The sequence below is a fragment of the Eptatretus burgeri genome, chromosome 1 (genome assembly GCF_056783735.1).
Source record: "Eptatretus burgeri isolate ZD-2024b chromosome 1, Ebu_testis_v1, whole genome shotgun sequence".
NCBI classification, from domain to species: Eukaryota; Metazoa; Chordata; class Myxini; order Myxiniformes; family Myxinidae; genus Eptatretus; species Eptatretus burgeri.
The window spans coordinates 119,079,455-119,097,350 of record NC_140961.1 but is presented as its reverse complement, the minus strand read 5'-3'; the positions used below and the strand labels follow the sequence as shown (position 1 = coordinate 119,097,350).

Below are 17,896 nucleotides of genomic sequence, written 5' to 3'. Positions count from 1 at the left end.
TCTGAGTGTTCCTGTCAGTGAAGCGACAGGTGGTATTTGGTTGCACATAATAACTGAAGGTCTCATGGTTTTGGCAGGCATATTTGATTGAAGGAAAATATTTGAAAAATTCTCTCACTTGAACTGCTGCATAAAACGACCTGAAACTTCAAAATTATGATCGAGTTGTGATGGAGAATATACAGGGTGTTCGTAAAGTCCTTGAGTAGTTTTAAATATTTATTTAACTAAACCCATTAGTGATCGAATGATAAGATTATTTGCATTATATAGTATTACTAACACATTTTATTCTGTTGCAGATTTTATTGGTTCATGCATGGCATTCTCAGAGCATGGCAAGAAATCGATCGTCGGTTGGATGTGCTGAGGGCCACAAAAGGAAGCCAAATTGAAGTTTTATAAAACGTTATTGTGTAATTCTTTTAATGAATGAAACTCTATTGTGTAACTCTTATAATAAAACTCTATTGTGTACTCCATATTATGCACAAAACAGCATCATTCTATCCCTAACGGGTTCAGTTAAATAAATATTTAAAACCACTCAAGGACTTTATGAACACCCTGTATGATTTTTTTTTTCAACCTGATCGGATACATGGTCTGGCAAATAAAATTATTAAATTTTTTTGAATGTGCGTTCTTTCTGATTTTTTTATTTTTTTATTTTTGGATAAGGCTGACTTGGCTGTGCCTGGATGGGTTTGAGGGTAGAGTTGTAGTAGTTGAAAACAGAGTCCTATCCAGGTTCCTTTTGATGACTTCAATGCAATCCCTGTTTTATTTGGTGTTCCATTTAATTTGAATTTAATTTTTTTTAATTACATTTGCATCATTGTTTAATTACATCATTGTTCATAGTTTTATGCAAGAATACATGGGGTAAGTATTCCATAAATACCATCAAGTTTGTTATCAATTTAATGTTTTGAAATCGTTTGCATTTTTTATAGTCAATAATTTTATTTGTTCTATAAAATGAAGTTGTTCTCCTTCAATATTATTTTGTCTATAAAATGAATATTCATGGTAGAGTGAGGTGATAATGTGGCAGTGGGACCATTGTTGGATACAAGAAGCAAGGTAATGATCAAACATCAGGGTAGAGGGAAGAGTGGAGGAAAAATGGCAACCTGCAAGCAAGAGTTTTGAATTAGATTGAGTTAATAGGGGCAATAAACACAAGCATTCACTAACAATAAGTATTGGTTCAAAAGATGGTGATCATTGTTCATAGTTTTATGCAACAACTCCACAAGTAAAATAAGTTTGTTGGTAACTGTCATTTGCATGTGAATCCCTTGAAAAAGCAGTGTTTATTCTAATATTAATGATGTACCATTAATGTTTTTTTTAATTGTTCAAACATGGAACACTCATTGCTAAAGATATATCATGACATGTCAACAAAATTCTTCATTGAAAGTACAAAAAATATGGAGACAAAAATAAACATTACATCAATTATTTGATACAGTCAGGCACACCACCTTCTTGACTTTTAACTTTTAAGTTGAGAGCTTGGAGTTTGAACTCTCTTTATGGCATCCAAGGTCTCTCATTGCCCATTTGCAGATTGATGGAGTAATGCTCTCCACCTTTGGGCTGGTGCTCCTGCCTCAGACCTTGCCCTCTTGATGCCATTGAAAGCAAGGCCCTCAAAATCATTGGGATTGCCCATGACAAAGTTCTGAGTGTTTAGGCCTGTTACTTTCAAATCACAAACAGGTTGGTGGCCTCAGTTTTGTACCACCTCACTTTTGGTCCTCTGCCTTCTGTCCTCTCTTAGCTCTATCCCTCCCAAGTTTCTGCAGTGTGCACAAGTTCTGCCAATAACTCTTTTCTTGTTAAGCGACCAAAATCCAGGTTCACTGCTCACCTCCACTCATTTGTTCTTTTCTCTTGTTGGTCGAACCAACTTCCCAAGTTTATATATTCAGTTCCATTGTTCTGTCCAGGGATTCAAGACAGCTGTTCACCACTTCCCCGTTAATACTCATGATCTCTTGTACTCAAATGACCACATTGCCAAGCACTTCCTTTTCCATGTTATTGTGATTTTCCTCTCTTCCTCACCTCTTACATTTGTTAGTTGTCAGTTGGTTTGTTCCTTTTCTGTTGCATCCCTACTTTCTCCCTTATCTTCTTCCTACATTTAATTCAGTTTGTGCGGAGCTTGTTCACCCCCATGTATCATTCTATTACTCCCCTTGATCTTACTCTCACCCTCACTTATACTCTGCTGTAGGGTGTTTCTCCCTTTCCATTTTGTTCCCTTCTATTCTGCTCTTGGTCTTCCATGAACCTCGATTATGTGTACAAAAAATAACAATAATAATAAAAACAAGAAACGTGAGCCTGAATTAACAGAATACTATGCATGTTTTGTTATCATGTCTGACCTGTCTCTGTTATCATCTGAGCTCAAGTGTTTGAACACTGGTATTGCAGCACTATCTGAAGTTCGAATCCCGGATAGTGGCAAGATCATGGCGGGTGGTTACACCTACGAATGGTCTGGTCACTCTGATAGTTACCATGCCCAAGGAGTTTCTGCAGTTGTGTCCAAAAAGCTGACTCCAGTGATAATTGAGGTAACACCGGTCAACAAGCGTATTATGAGACAAAAGATTTGGCGCTCCTTGGGGGTCATTTCCCTGCTCTCTGTATATGCTCTAACTGAGGAGAGTGATCTCACAATGAAGGATGCTTTCTGTGCCATGCTCGAGTCTGTGGTTGATCAGTGCCCCAGGCAAGATACTCTTCTAGTCTTGGTGGATTTCAATGCATTGATTGGCACTGATCAGGATTGTTATGAGACATATGTTGGTCCCCATGGGTCTGGAACTGTGAACCAGAATAGCACCAAGTTCCTTGACTTTGCAATCAGTCGTGGAATTAGGGTGGCTGGATAATGGTTTCAGCACCCACAGGCTCATCGCTGGACTTGGTATTCCAACGCTGGTGGTGTGGCAAAGGAGATTGACCATGTGCTCATTGATGGTTGCTGGGGGATGATCCAGAATGGCAGCATCTACCAGAGTGCGCAGTTCCTCAATACCGACCACGGGCTTGTTGTAGCAACTCTGAAGTTGCAGGTTAAATTCAGGAGAATGTTACCATCCCAGCTTAGGTTGGATGTTGGCAAGCTCAATGATGAAAGGGTCGCTGAGGAGTTTGCGAGCAGACTGAGTGGAGATTTTGGGGGTCTGGATTGCTTTGGGGAATCCTGAATAGTTGTGGAGTGTATTGAAGACCACCATCCTTGATGTTGCTCCTGGATGTCTTGGAACTCACAGTAGGGCAAATAAGAATTTTTTCTCTCAAGGGACACTGGATGCCATTGATCAGAGTTGCAAGGCCAGGCTTAATGGAAGAGCTTAGTTGTTCAGGGAGTTGAGGCGTAAAGCTGTATGTGCGGTGAGGTCTGACAGGGAGGCCTTTGTGCGAGGAGTCTATGAGGGGGTAGAGCATCACCTGTATTCTATTGATTCTTGTCCTGCTTAGAGGAATTGGCATATTGCATTTCTCCAAGCCCATTCCTCGGTGTACTGTAGTTGGAGAGGAGGATGGTAGACTCTTGACAGAGGAGTCCAAAGTGAAGTCCTGCTGGGCCAGTTAATTTGAGTGGCTGTACCAGGCTTATTAATCAGCTGTTGAATTGGATGTCAGGGGTGTCACTACCCTCTTGCTGACCCTCCAATCAACTGTGATCTACCTTTGTTTATGGAAACACAGGCTGCGGCGAACGAGTTGAAATTCAGGAAAGCTCCTGGGATCTGTGGCATCCATGCTGAACTTCTCAAGATTGGTGGAAATGCTGTACTCATGTCATTGCATGCATTTCTGTGCTTTACCTGGAACACAGGCATCATCCCAACATCATCCCAACGGGCATGTTTGCGAGAGGGGCTTGGTGTCCCTCTCTGAAAGTAAAATAGTGATTGCCAGGAATGCAAAAACTATTGAGCGGTGATGCTGCTCTCAGTGCCGGGCAAGTTCTTTTCTCGAATAATTATTGATGGTGTGCGCTAGCATCTGTTTGACCACCAGTGCCCAGAAGTCAGGCTTTACACCAAAGCAGTCAACAATTGACCGTATTGTTGCTATTAGGGTCCTCACTGAACGCAGGCTGGAGCATCGGCAGGGGGTGCTTGGAGCCTATGTTGATCAATGCAAAGTGTTTGAGTTAGTGAATCGGGATGCCATCTCAATAGTTCTTGGTCTTCGTGGGATGCCACCAAAACTGATCAATCTGATGTTTGAACGATACTCTGCTTCTGAGAGTGCTTTGAGATGTGATGATACCATCTCTGAATTATTTACAGTTGTTGCTGGAGTTTGTCAGGGGTGTGTACCGGACTCCACACTTTTCAGCACTTGTATGGATTGGATTGTGGGGAGGATGTCGGAGAGATCAAGCTGTGCTGCATCATTTGGGAATGTCAAGATCTTTGACCTTGATTTCGCAGATGATGCATTCATCTTTGTGGAGACTGAATATAATTTTGGGTGCTCTTGAGGTGCTGAAAGAGCAGTCGGAGCCACTGGGAATATGGGTTCCCTGGGTCAAAACTCAGACCCAGGCTTTCAGTGACATCATGGATGCTGCTACCCTGTCTGTACCTGTTTGTGTTGAGGATATTGAGGTTCCAGGAAGATTCACTTACCTTGGCATTGATATTCATGTCTCTGTTGGCTGTGAGCCAGAGGTAAATAGACGTCTGAGTCGGGCCTGGGGAGTCATGGATTCACTGGATCTTGGGGTGTGGCACTGTCGGCACCTGTGCAGGAGGACGAAAGTCTGAATCCTCAGGTCCTTGGCGCTTCCAGCGATCTGAGATGGAGATTTAATTCCTTTGGTAGCAGGTCACTTTGGAGAAACCTTGGCTATCACTGGTCGAAATTTCTGTCCAACGAGTGGTTGGTGAGAGATACTCAAATGAGATTTGTCCCTGCATCGTCTGTGAGCAACAGCTGCGGCTGTATGAACATGTGGCTTGTTTACCTGACACTGATCCTGTTCACCAGATTCTCTCAGCGATGGAGCCTCTTGAGTGGGGGAGTCTAATGAGCCAACCACGTGCCTTGTGGTTGCCGCAGGTTGATCAGCATCTCAAGTAGATGGGGATGGGCCAGTCATCTGCCTGGGCGATGGCCAGACAGAGGCCCCTGGAGTGCTGGAGGAAAACGGATGCAGCGATGCGCTGTTCTGGCACCTGCTCCCATACCTGACCTGACCTGATTAAGAGAATTTTGAGAGAAGTCTCGGGAGGCAACACTGAACATATTTTGGGAAATGCCTTTAAATTTGAGTCAAGCTCACTCAATTGATGATGTCCTGTGTTAAAAAAAAAGAAAAGAAAAGAAAAAAGAACAATGATAGAATATTATCACAATTAAATTTGAAAATGGAAAAAAAAATACCATTAAATTTGAGTTCAAATTTTTTGCAGAGAAATGTAAATCAAATAACAAAAGCAGACCTTACCAAGCTGTTCAAAGGTTTTTGGACTTTTCACTTTTGGTAACAATTCATGGAATGCAATACAAACTCCTCTGCTTTCGATTTCATTCAAAATCTGATTTAAACCAGTTCGACCAAAATCATCATCAACAGCTATGGCACCAACAAACACCCATTCAAAATGGAGCACCAAGTGGGTGATGGCATTGGCATGGTGCAAGTCACTGGGTACAGTTCTCATGAAACTGGGGAATACCTTCTTGTTACTTAAACATTTGCAGGCTGATGAACCACTAATCTAAATGAGGAAAGAAAGCTTCTATGATTTGCAAAAACAATATACTTTATCTTGGAATGTACATTGTCTTCGACATATATTTTCAAGTACCCTCTTAAAGAGGTTCAGTCATTCAAACTCTTGGGTCTCACTTTCAGCCAAGATCTCTTTTGGGCAAGCCACATTTCAAAGTTAGCCTCCAAAACCAGCCAGTGACTGGGCATCCTCCATCATGCAAATTCCTTCCTTGGCACACCTGAACTCTAATCTACCTTCAAGGCCTTCATCCACAGCTTGCTGGAGTGCTGCCCTCCCCCTCTGGGCTGGCTCCCTCCCTCACACCTTCCTCAGCTTAATGCCATGGAAACCAAGGCCCACATGAAGTTTAGAATCTCCCGTGTTGAAGCTAAGCATATGGGCCTATCACTTCGCCATTGCAGAGAGGTCAGTGGTCTCTCTGTCTTCTCCAGCCTCTTTTCTGTTCTTTGTGTCAGCCCCCTCCCCAGGTTTATACAGGGCATACAAAGTCCACCATCAACCCTGGTGAAGCTATTAAATCCAGGATCACTGTTTACCTCCACTCATTTGTTCCTCTTTGTTTCCTGCTGATGGAACCAACTTTCACATGCTCTTCAATATTATTTTTCCCTCCAGGTCTTCTCGACAGCTGTTCACCACCATCTCTCAGATTGACCCCATTCCAAAACAATGATATTTTCTCCCCTCATTAACCACCCTCCTCCCCCACTGATACCCCACCACAATCCCTGCTCTTTCCAAATTTATAGTTCTCCCTCCTGAGTGTTCCCTTCTATATCCATCTTGTACACCCAATGTATACTCTCCTGCCCCACCATTCCTCTGCACACTCATTGGTTGTCCAAGCCTGCCTCTATCTTGGCCTTCAACTTTGATGTTGGCGTTCACCCCCCCCACCCCTGCCCCCCACCCCTCTCTGCACTATTCATTGTGTTCTGTTTGATCCTAATCTTTCAGTGGATGAGCATTCACTCTTCCACAAACCTTGACTATGTTTACAAAAAAAAATCATGGAATCATGACACCAATTCTCTCTTCGTACAAAGAATTTCAGGATTTGAATAATATTGTGCATTTACTCAAAGTTCACATGCACAGAATTTAGCAACAACTTTTTTTTTGACGCAAAATTTGCGTGAAGTAAAAAATGAGGTAAGGGACTATGTTTCAGCCTCATCATCGGAACTCACTGCGATGAGAACAAAAAGGAAACATTGGACCAGTGACAACAGTGGAAGCATCACAGGGAATAAATGAACACAGCGGGAGAGAAAGAGAAAGAGAAACAAAATAAACAAAAGTCGGAGGGAAAGGAGAGTTCTGGGACACCCCAATTTAAATTGAAGTCAATGGAGAAAATGCAAAACTATCTGACCATCCTCCAAAAATTTCATACCTATTTCGTCCACTTTCAAGTAAGCAGGTAGGATATTGAATAAATTTTCCCATAATTTTTTTCTAGTTTCTTTTCAAATGCTTATTCGCTCATTAGTTTTTGTCTTTTCTTTATGTCGTTGTGGCCGGATTGCAGCAAGATCATGGCGGTTGGTTACACCTACTGTTGGACTGGTCACTCTGCAGGTTACCACACCCAAAGAGTTGCTGTATCTGTGTCCAATAAGCTGACTCCAAAGATAATTGAGGTAACACCGGTCAATGAGCGTATTATGAGACGGAGGATTCGTCACTCCTGAGGAGTCATTTCCCTGGTCTCTGTTAATGCTCTGACTGAGGCGAGTGATCTCACTGTGAAGGACACATTCTACACCACGCTCGAGTCTGTGGTTGATCAGTGCCCCAGACGAGATACACTTGTAGTCTTGGGGGAATTCAATGCATCGACTGCAACTGATGGGGATGGTTATGAGATGTGTGTTAATAGATATATAATGGGGCTTCTGAGGAATCCATGCAAATGAATGGGGAAAAGGGGGAAAACTCTCTGAATCAACCCCAGAAAAGCCTAAAACAGGAGACTGATTCCTCCCCCTCCCATGCAAATGCTTGGGGAAACCTTTCTCACTCAAGGCCCATCAGGTCAAAAGAGGAGAATGATTTTCTCTCCCCCCTTTGACTCTCTGACTCTCGTTCCATGGGGTCAAAAGAAGAGATCCATCTCTGCCCCATTACTCACTGATTTTCTTTAAAATTTTCATTCCACTCAAAGAGTGATCCAATAAATATTTGTCCATGTTCTATTCGAGGTTATAAAATAATTTTCCAATTACATTCATCACCATCGAGTATATTCGCAAATATTATTTTAGAACTTAGTTCTTCGTTTATATGTCTTTGTTGAGCAGAAATGAAATGATAAACTTCTCTCAATGCTCTTGTTTGTCCACCTCCTGAGGAACACATTATTTTCCTTAAGCTCCGCCCACTTTTCCTAAGCCCTGCCACTTTTACTGAGCCCCCACTCTCTTTTGTGAAGACCACCTACTCTTGAATCATTTCCAGTTAATCTCTTTTCCAAACAATTTTTCAGAATTTCCAAAGGAAACCACACCCACCAGTCTTTCCATGTAAAGGCTTGAAACCCAGACTGAATTTAAACATATTTTTACTTTTACTGAGAATGGACTACTGTGCTGAGCTTTAGTGGGATGACTTTGGAGTTCTTTGGAGTTCTACTACTTGGATGGAACTAAATTTTCAAGTTGATGAACTGGATTCAAACCTCTTGTGAATTGAGGTAAGATTTTATTTTCCTATTTACAAAGTTTGATTTAAGCATATAATCATTTTATAATTAAATTTTATAAATGATTCTCTCACAGGAAATTGTATCAGAAATACAAAATTAAAATACTGCTTTTGCCACAACTTGGGGCGAAATTGTTGGTTTGGTTGAAGTCCTTGTGAGCGACCAAGATCCATAGAATGAGCTCGACCTTGATGAGCCAACCAAAGAGTTATACCTTGGAGACCCGCAAAATCCTGAAAAAGAGTTTTACATCAATGGTACTCATTGTGAGTTATCAAGATAATACCCACTGAACAAGTTATACCTTGATGAACCAGAATATAAGTTTTACCTTTGACACTCAAATTTTGAAAAAAATCAGTAAATGAGTTATCCTTGGTGGTTTTAAATATGAAACCTACCTCAGAGACCTCACAAATTTTGAAAAAAATCAGTAAATGAGTTCTGCCTTGATGGTTTAAATAACTAGCTTGGAGACTCTGGAAAAGGGTTCTGCCAAGATGGTCCTAAATATGGAACCTACCTTGGAGACTCACAAATTTTGAAAAAAATCAGGAAATGAGTTATCCCTTGGAGACTTTGTAAGTTGGTTTTATTTTGGAGACTTGAAATGTAGGTTCTAGCTTGATAACTCACAATGTGATACATATCTTGGAAACTCAACAGGAAAGTGGTTATACCTTGGAAACTTGGAAAGTTGGGTATATTTTGGAGATTTCAAATGTGGTTTCTACCAAGAAGACTCTTGGGGATCTAAACCTATCGATGTCGTTCTTTGTTGGATGGTGCTTGATGACAGCAATATCAAGAAAGTTCTGGGAAGAAAGTGCAGGAAAGTTCTTCCTCCACCCCCCCCCCCCTTTCTACTTCATCAAACCTGAAAGCCGTAAAAGACAGAATTGGAAGTAGAGAAGAAAAAAAACAATATATATATATATATATATATATATATATATATATATATATATATATATATATATATATATATATATATATATATATATATATATATATATATATATATATATATTGTTAGTTCTGGGAAGAAGATGCAGGAAGGTTCTAACTCCCCCTTTCCACTTCATCAAACTCAAAGCCTTAAAATACATAATTGGAAGAAGTGAAAAAACATTAATATATATATATATATATATATATATATATATATATATATATATATATATATATATATTATATATATTGTTGAAATATGTATTTTAAAAAAAGATATTGTGTTGGGTGAGGGTTGGGTTGGGGTTGAGATTTTGAATGTGAGGGTTAGGGATGGGTTGCGGTTGATTATTCTTCCTGTTATATTATCACACACACAAACACACACAAACACACACACACAACAACAAACAAAAGATAAGACTTGACTATGTAGTTGAGAATTCTGTGTTTGGGGTTCACAGATCCAAGAACGTCCCCCATTGCACACACACCAACAAACAAAAGTTAAGCCTTGGCAGACTATTCAGTTGAGGATTCTGTGTTTGGGGTTCAGAGATGTAAGAACGTTCCCCTTGACACACTATATATATATATATATATATATATATATATATATATATATATATATATATATATATATATATATATATATATATATATATATATATATATATATATATATATATATATATATTTTTTTAATTTAACCCTCGGCAGATGCCACCTGTTTTACAACTCGGACTTGGTCCCCGAGTGTCCACAAAGGTGCATCGTAGAGGGGAGTGAAGCGTCAACCTATTACTCCCATGAGTATTATCTGCTTAGTTTTGTCTTTTGTAATCCCTGTGAATAAAATGAACCTAAAATCTCTTCCCCTTCTAAATCATATATCTTATAAGTCCAAGGAACCATATCTATTACATCAACAATTTTAAAAAGTTCGTTCGTCCATCGTTTAAAATAACCTTTTTCAAAATTATATTTCCACCTATATATTCATATGATATCACCAACTTTGAACTGAGGTTTTCTGACATTAATCTCTTTTTCATATTATAAATTTGTAAATGTTTCTGATTGTTTCATATTCGTTGACGTGTGAATCGTGTCATTATACTTATCCACAAAGTCCTAAATAAAAGAGGACCATTGTTGAGAACCGAGTTGTGTGAATTTTTTATATAGACTCTCTTTTAAAGTATGATTAAAGTGCTCAATTACAACGGCTTTTCCTTCATTAAAAGGTACTGTATAATGTAATGCTGTTATTTTTTAGAAAATTCATAAATGTCTTGTTATAAAGCTCTCCACCCTCGTCAGTCCACATTTTTTTTTAGGTTTTCTCTTACTTTTATTAAATATCTGTTGAAAGGCTAACATAAGAGTATTACCCATTTTGTTTTTTAAAGGGAAAACCCATGCGTTTCTACTTCTCAAATCAATATCGGTTAAAGCATACTTGTATCCCTTATCATTATTGATTTCAATCAAATGAGTGGACCAGATATAATCAACTTCCTTGGAATAAACATTCCTTCTATGAAACTGTGAATATTGGTTTATGTAATTCATCAGCTAATTGTTCTTCAGTCTTAATGACATCATTAGAGCCTCTAAGTTTTTTGAATTTCCAAGCCCAAGTTTGGTACTGATCATTTTCTTCACGATGAAACGATCAACTTTTTCTCTCAAGTTTGGATTTTGTACCAGAGACAAATTATAAAACATTTTTCGGCTTCATGCTTTTCTTTCAAAGTTGTGGTGTTCCCGTTATCAATATCGTGCCTCATGCACACTTCATCAACCCAATTGATGGGTTTACTCCATGGTTTAGGATTGCCTGCCTTATCTAATCTTTTATCCAAGTTAGTGCCTGGACCACAGAAAGAATACCCTGGTAGATGTAATTCCCCTGATATTCCAGTAGATGCAAATTTACTTCCTGATAAAAACTTTTGTATATCTCCTCCACATTTGTGTTTGGAGATAAATTGACTCTTTTTTGAACCACACACCGAACATGTACCTTTTTGTATAACCCTATTATTTTTACTTTTAAAATATGAGATGTTTTTAGTATTAGTTTTCTTTTCATATTTGAGACAATAAGTCATTTATTTATGATAAAAATTCCTGCAGAGTGCAAAAACCTTTTTCGTTTCCAACATGCACATTTGAGTCTTCATTTTTAAAACATAAAGAATCCTCAGAAATGACCTCACTCTCTCCTCCATTTATTTAAGAAAAAAAATGAAAAACTTTAACTAATGTCAATATCTTTCCCTTGAAAACGATGTCAATAGTCTTTTAGAAAATATTTCTCATAGACTTGTAAATTCTTTGTTTTCCTCTTCGGTACATTGGGATTTCTTTATTTTCTGTTATACCTCCAATCTTTTTTTAATCTCACTGGTTTCCAAATTTTGATATTTATTTATTCTCATTCTCTCATTCTCTCATTCTCTCATTCTCTCATTCTCTCATTCTCTCATTCTCTCATTCTCTCTCTCTCTCTCTATCTCTCTCTCTCTCTCTCTCTCTCTCTCTCTCTCTCTCTCTCTCTCTCTCTCTCTCTCTCTCTCTCTCTCTCTCTCTCTCTCTCTCTCTCTCTCTCTCTCTCTCTCTCTCTCTCTCTCTCTCTCTCTCTCTCTCTCTCTCTCTCTCTCTCTCTCTCTCTCTCTCTCTCTCTCTCTCTCTCTTTCTCTTTCCTCCTTCTCTCTTTTCTCTCTCTCTCCTCTCTCTCTTCTCCCTCTCCTCCTTTTCTCTCTTCTCTCTTTCCTCCTTCTCTCTCTTCTACCTCTCGTCCTTCTCTCTCTTCTCCTTTCCCTCCTCTTCACTCTCTTCTTCTGTCTCAGTTTCTTCAACTCCTTCCTCGTCCCTTACTATCCAAGCATCACTTACACCCCATACAATATCATACATATATTCATCAGGATTTCTTGTTATTCCTGTAGCCCAAAATTTATTTTTTTTACAACAGGAAACCAATAATATTTCTTCTGAATTTCTAAAAGAGCCTTAAGTTTTCTTAACTTTTTAATTTTTTCAATATTTAACATTTTAATTGAATCCAAAGTTGTCGGTTTATCAACATCAGCATCATGCCGATCTTTTCTTGAAAATACCTCATTCTTATGTTGAAGAACATTTATTAAAATACCGAATACCCTTTTCTTGAAGGTATGCTTGGACACAGAAATGATAATTTTCTTGAAGCCTTCTTATTGGAATTTATTCATGAGAAATATATAACAGAATAATATTATGACATGAAACACCTCCCCATCTTCCCATTGATAAATTATTTTGTATTTCCTTACTTATTATGTATCATGCTGTTTTTTCTGTTTTCATGATATAAACTAGGGCAAAACCATTATTATATTTACCCTTATTAAATTCTTTTATTTGTTGTTTTCTAATCGTGCATCCACAAAACTCATTCTCTGCATCAAGTGGATAATATTTTTCCTTACGAGACTGATTTAATTGTTCAAGGTCTTCTAGGTCAATTTTAAATGACCAATTATACCCTAAATCATTCATATCATACCCCCATTGTTCTATTCTCATACAAACGATATGCCGTTCTTCATAAAAATTTATTTTAATTGGAACCGAGAATTCTGTATGACCTGGAGATAAAATCAAAACTTCTGTATCTTTGGAATACACGGCCGTTTTATTTAAGGATATATATTGTGACAAATCACTTAATCTCACCAAGTCATTCGCATCAGTAAGGCTTGGACAATTTATTAATTTATAAGCATTTTTCATTTTAATTTTTTTTTTTATACTATATTTCTGTCGTTCAGCCTGTGCCTTTGTGTAACAATTTGATAAATAAATATCCAGTTCTTGGGATACACCAAAGATAGAACCATCTTTTCCAACATAAGTCATTTATATTAGATTAAAAATAATGTAACGAAAATTTTTATTTTGTTGAGTTGAAATAACACATATTGACAGAATTGACCACAACACTTGGAATTTAATTCTTGGAATTGAAATGTTTGATAAACACCATTCTGTAAGAATTTTATGACTTCAACAGGTTGTGGAAGACCAAAACCATCAAAATAATATTTGTCTTGACTATTAAAAATACAAACCCAATGAGAAACTTTCCCATTATTATCTTTTAAGTTCATAATAATATTATTTTTATGTCTAGGCACGTTTGTTAATTCATCTCGCATACAAATAACCACATTATGAATTTTTAATTTCTTACAATATTTGACAAGTTGTAAATTTGATGTTTTATTCTTTCGAAATTCTTTAAACCACTCATCCATGCTCATTTATTTATTAGAAAGATACAATCCATTACAATCCAATCCATATTAGAAATTTTACTTTATTTTAAACCTGCTTGAGCGATAGAAGAAAGCATATCTCCAACTAACAACGTCACTTTATCAGGCATACCTTCATCAAGTTTTTCAGCAAAATCTACAATTATACCACTTCCACTAATTTGTTTCTCCAACTCTTTGTTGTGTCTTTCCAATTTTTTTTGAGCCCAGAGTTGAGCCTTCCTTTCGTTGGAAGCTTTCACCGCTGTTGAAATACCACCTGTCAATACTCCAGCTACACTTAAACCAGCAAATAAAGAAATTAGAAATGGGAGAATTCCTCCACTCATCTCTCTTATTGAATATTTTTTCAACATTGGTTTTGTCATTTTAATTTTAAGTGAGCCAGTATCGTTCAATATTTTAACCTGTTCTTTTGTGAGCAAAACATCAATTCTTACTGCTCCTTTTCTCTGAATTGTATTAACGTTAATCATACAAGGCTTTTGATTTTGAAAACAAGATGATAGTTTATGAAGATTGATTTGATTAACATAAACCCCAGTTGATACTTTGCCACTCATTTATTTCACAAAAAAATTATGTGAGACTAATCATAATACCATTATCTGTATTAATCTGTAATTCTGTTTCTTCCAAAAGCAAACAATATGTATCAACTTCTTCACTCTCTCTCCTCTTTCAATGTATAGGGAAGTATCCACTCGATTAGACTTTATAGTTTCCTTTTGAGCACTCAGATCAAATGCATAGATTGCATACAAACTTTTAAATGCTGTCATATCCAAAATATGATCTTTATTTCCATTACTTTCACATACCTTTTGGTAAGACTTATATGCTTCAGCATAATCATTTTTTCCCAATTAATTTCCAATCTATCTCGTGGATAAAATGTTCCATCTAGAGAAACACGAAGTTGTTTCACCTTGCATTATCACTCAATGCATTATTCTTATCAGTAGTAGTATCACCATTTGGCTTTTTAAAAATGATCCACAGATATCGTGGCTTTCCTTCCAGAAAACCCAAATTCCACGTGTAAGTGGTTTGGTTCAGTTTAACGTGGTGACATCTTCTTTTAAGGTATGATACATTGAGTGGTTTCTTTGAGTGAAGTCTTCTATTCAACATCTCTTCTGTTTTAAGATGAGGAGTATATTCACTAATAAACTGTACCAACTAATTTCATCAATTACAAATTTATTCTGAGCACCAAAAGCATGAGCAACACCAAAAAGTAATCTATTTTCATTTTCATTCCTTTTTAGTTGAAATCTAATTTAAAGACGATACAGAACTTTATCAAGATCACAAAATCCAAATATTCCTTTAAGAGGAACTGCCACAGTAAAATTATTTACTGTTTTTGCATCATCATTATACTTTCCTTTCCTTTGACTATTTCCAGGGTCTGTGTTTGTTCCCGTTGACATATCAGGAATAAAACGTTCGAGAGCCCCCTTTCCCATTCTATCACTGAATGAGTATAGTGTAAATTTCAGAATTTCAGATACAGCAGAGCCATAATCAACCACTTCAACTTCTTGTGTTCCAATGTACAAACGCACACTATCAAACATTTTCCAGAAGAAAACATTTACGAGTGCAGCATTTGTGTTATTCCCAGCCTTTGTGAATTTAAATTTACAAAGAAAATTTCGGATAGATTCAAATAAGTTCTTGATTATTTATTTCAAAACTTTTGTACCATTTCCATTCCAGTCTGTTCCAGTTATTGCATTTGCCTTGAAGTAATATTCTTTTTTAGTGGAGTTTGAGATGACAATACTATCATCCAAATCATAGATACTATCAATTGCTTTCATACTTGCATTTATTTCGGAAAAAATATGTTAAAACTTTTGAAACCCTGACCGAAGTATTTGAATTATTTTCTGTCGTTCTTGGGGAGACAACTGAGTTTTGCCTTTTTTAATTTCTTTCATTGCTTGTAATTTATGAGATTCCTTTTGGTCATCTTTTATACTCTTTATAGCACCTGCTGCATTTTCCATAGCAGAAGCAGTTGAACCAATTAGGTTTTATGTTTAAGAATAGTTGAACCGATACCCATTAGAGTATCAATTATCCCATCTCCTCTAAATTGATGCCCGACACCCCTTTGTCTCTTACGTTTATAGAATCCTCTACCAAGATAATACTTTCAACCTTGTCGTTAGGTGAAAGGAACATCCCATCCCCTGTAATTATTTTATATTTTCTCAACTCGGGTTTCCTCACAATAACCATCATATTTTTTTATTGGAAAACTTCACGTAGGTGAATTCCAATGGATATAACTTCTCCATTAAAATAAATCATACGATTATCTTTGTCGGTTATCCTAACATTTACTCTGTGTGGTTTTTCCTGACACAGGGAGAAAAACCAGGTTTTTGGGTTCCATATTGAATTTATAACCAATTGGGGTTGAGTATGCGCTGAAGGAAAATATTGTATTTGCTCTTATTCCATCATTATAAGCACCATCCATCAAATCACAGTGAATTAATTCCGAATTTATTCCAGAGGATATTTGAATGACATGGTCACTGTAAAACGTCCCATTAGTTTCAATCTTTTTAAAGGAGAAACCCAATAACTCTCTCAATGAATTATCAATTGTGAAATCAACCTTGAAGTTATTTTTAAGTTTAATCATTGATTTTAAAGTATGTTTTTGAATACCTATCACAATATTTTTTGGTTCATAACCCTGTTCTTTCATAAGACGACCAATTTCGGAAGTTATTTGAGAAATGTCATATGCTCTGGGTGAAACTGTTATCGTTTTGTATACACTTCCAAGATTATAACTAAAGTTGTCATTTTTCTCGGTTATTTTAAATAAGGGATTATAATTTTCCATGGACAATAAAGATAGCTCATATTCTTTTGTTGTGTCAAGTTGTCGTGGGTATGGGAATGAAGATGTGTGGTTGCTTGTTGTGAAATTAAAACTAAGGATTGTGCTTCTCATCTTATTTAATATGAGATAAAATGTCTTTGTCTTGGTATTTATTAATTAATTTCATGTTCATCAACTGGTGTAAAATGGCTGATGCTTCATTAAAACAATTGCTATTTCCAGCTTTCTTACTACCTCACAACAATCACAGTCTATTATTTAATTGTGATGGGTCATTTGGAATAAAAGTACACCTGAACCAAGGACACTTAAAGCCTGAATAATGTGTTTCTCCTTCTCATTCTTCCAATTTTAACCAGAAAGACTAACCCTATAATTAAAAGAGACCAGCAGATCAATATATACTCTTTCTTCATTATTTTTCATATCCATTGGTTTATCAACATACTTTTATTCATCCCTCACAGTTGAACCTTGTCTTCCATCTTTTGTGAGAAGAAACATTAATCTCGGAGTTAGTTTAACAGGAGGTTCAGCAGAACTCAAGAACCTTAATTCATCATTAAACATCAATACCTGTTCTTGAACAAAATGAAATATTGCTGGTTGTTCGTTTTGAATGAGTCCTGCTTTGGTTTTTGATTCCGCTGAATATTCATTGTTTTGAAGAGCATTCACAATATAATCAGGGGGTTGATTAATCTCTTCCAATTGTTGAAATAATCCTTCCTCATCATATTCTAATTTTCCTATATGCTCGAATTCTTCCTCCGTCATTTGACTGAAATCTTTTAACATTTGAAGTTTTTTAGGAGTATATTCTATTGTGGGAACTGTGGAAACATCTATAATTTTTTCTTGGGAAGTTTTTAAAAGTGGCTTAAAAATTTCTCTTGTTTTCTTTCAAATGCTTCTTCACCCGTTAGTTTCTGTCTGCGTTTCTTTTTTATGTCTTCCTGTTGTTTTACAACTTTTGAAACCAACTCTTGATGTTCCATAAATCTTCTTGCTCTTTCTTTTGCTTCCATTTAATTATTGGAAAATATCATTTTATGAACAGGCAATTTTTCCTTTGCTTCATCATTAAAGTAGATGTGTTCAAATAAATCCTTTTCTTTAAATATTTCATCAAATTCTTTATTAACATTAATACAAGTTGCAATTTCTTCTTCACTAATACCTGCATCTCTGCTTTTCATACGTCTGCGTTGAGTTTCTTCATCAACATCAAAACCGAATGATAAAATGTTAA

At 36.8% G+C, this 17,896-nt stretch overlaps 1 protein-coding gene across 2 annotated transcripts in view; it reads right to left on the bottom strand.

The window, feature by feature from the left end:
• Positions 1–17,896, bottom strand: part of LOC147035272 (vomeronasal type-2 receptor 1-like) — a 296,355-nt gene that overhangs the window by 41,635 nt on the left and 236,824 nt on the right. For both annotated transcript variants that reach the window (XM_085896323.1, XM_085896332.1), the window contains exon 11: positions 5,495–5,768. In XM_085896323.1, the coding sequence (XP_085752449.1) occupies positions 5,495–5,768 (274 nt within the window). The remainder of the gene's footprint in view (positions 1–5,494; positions 5,769–17,896) is intronic.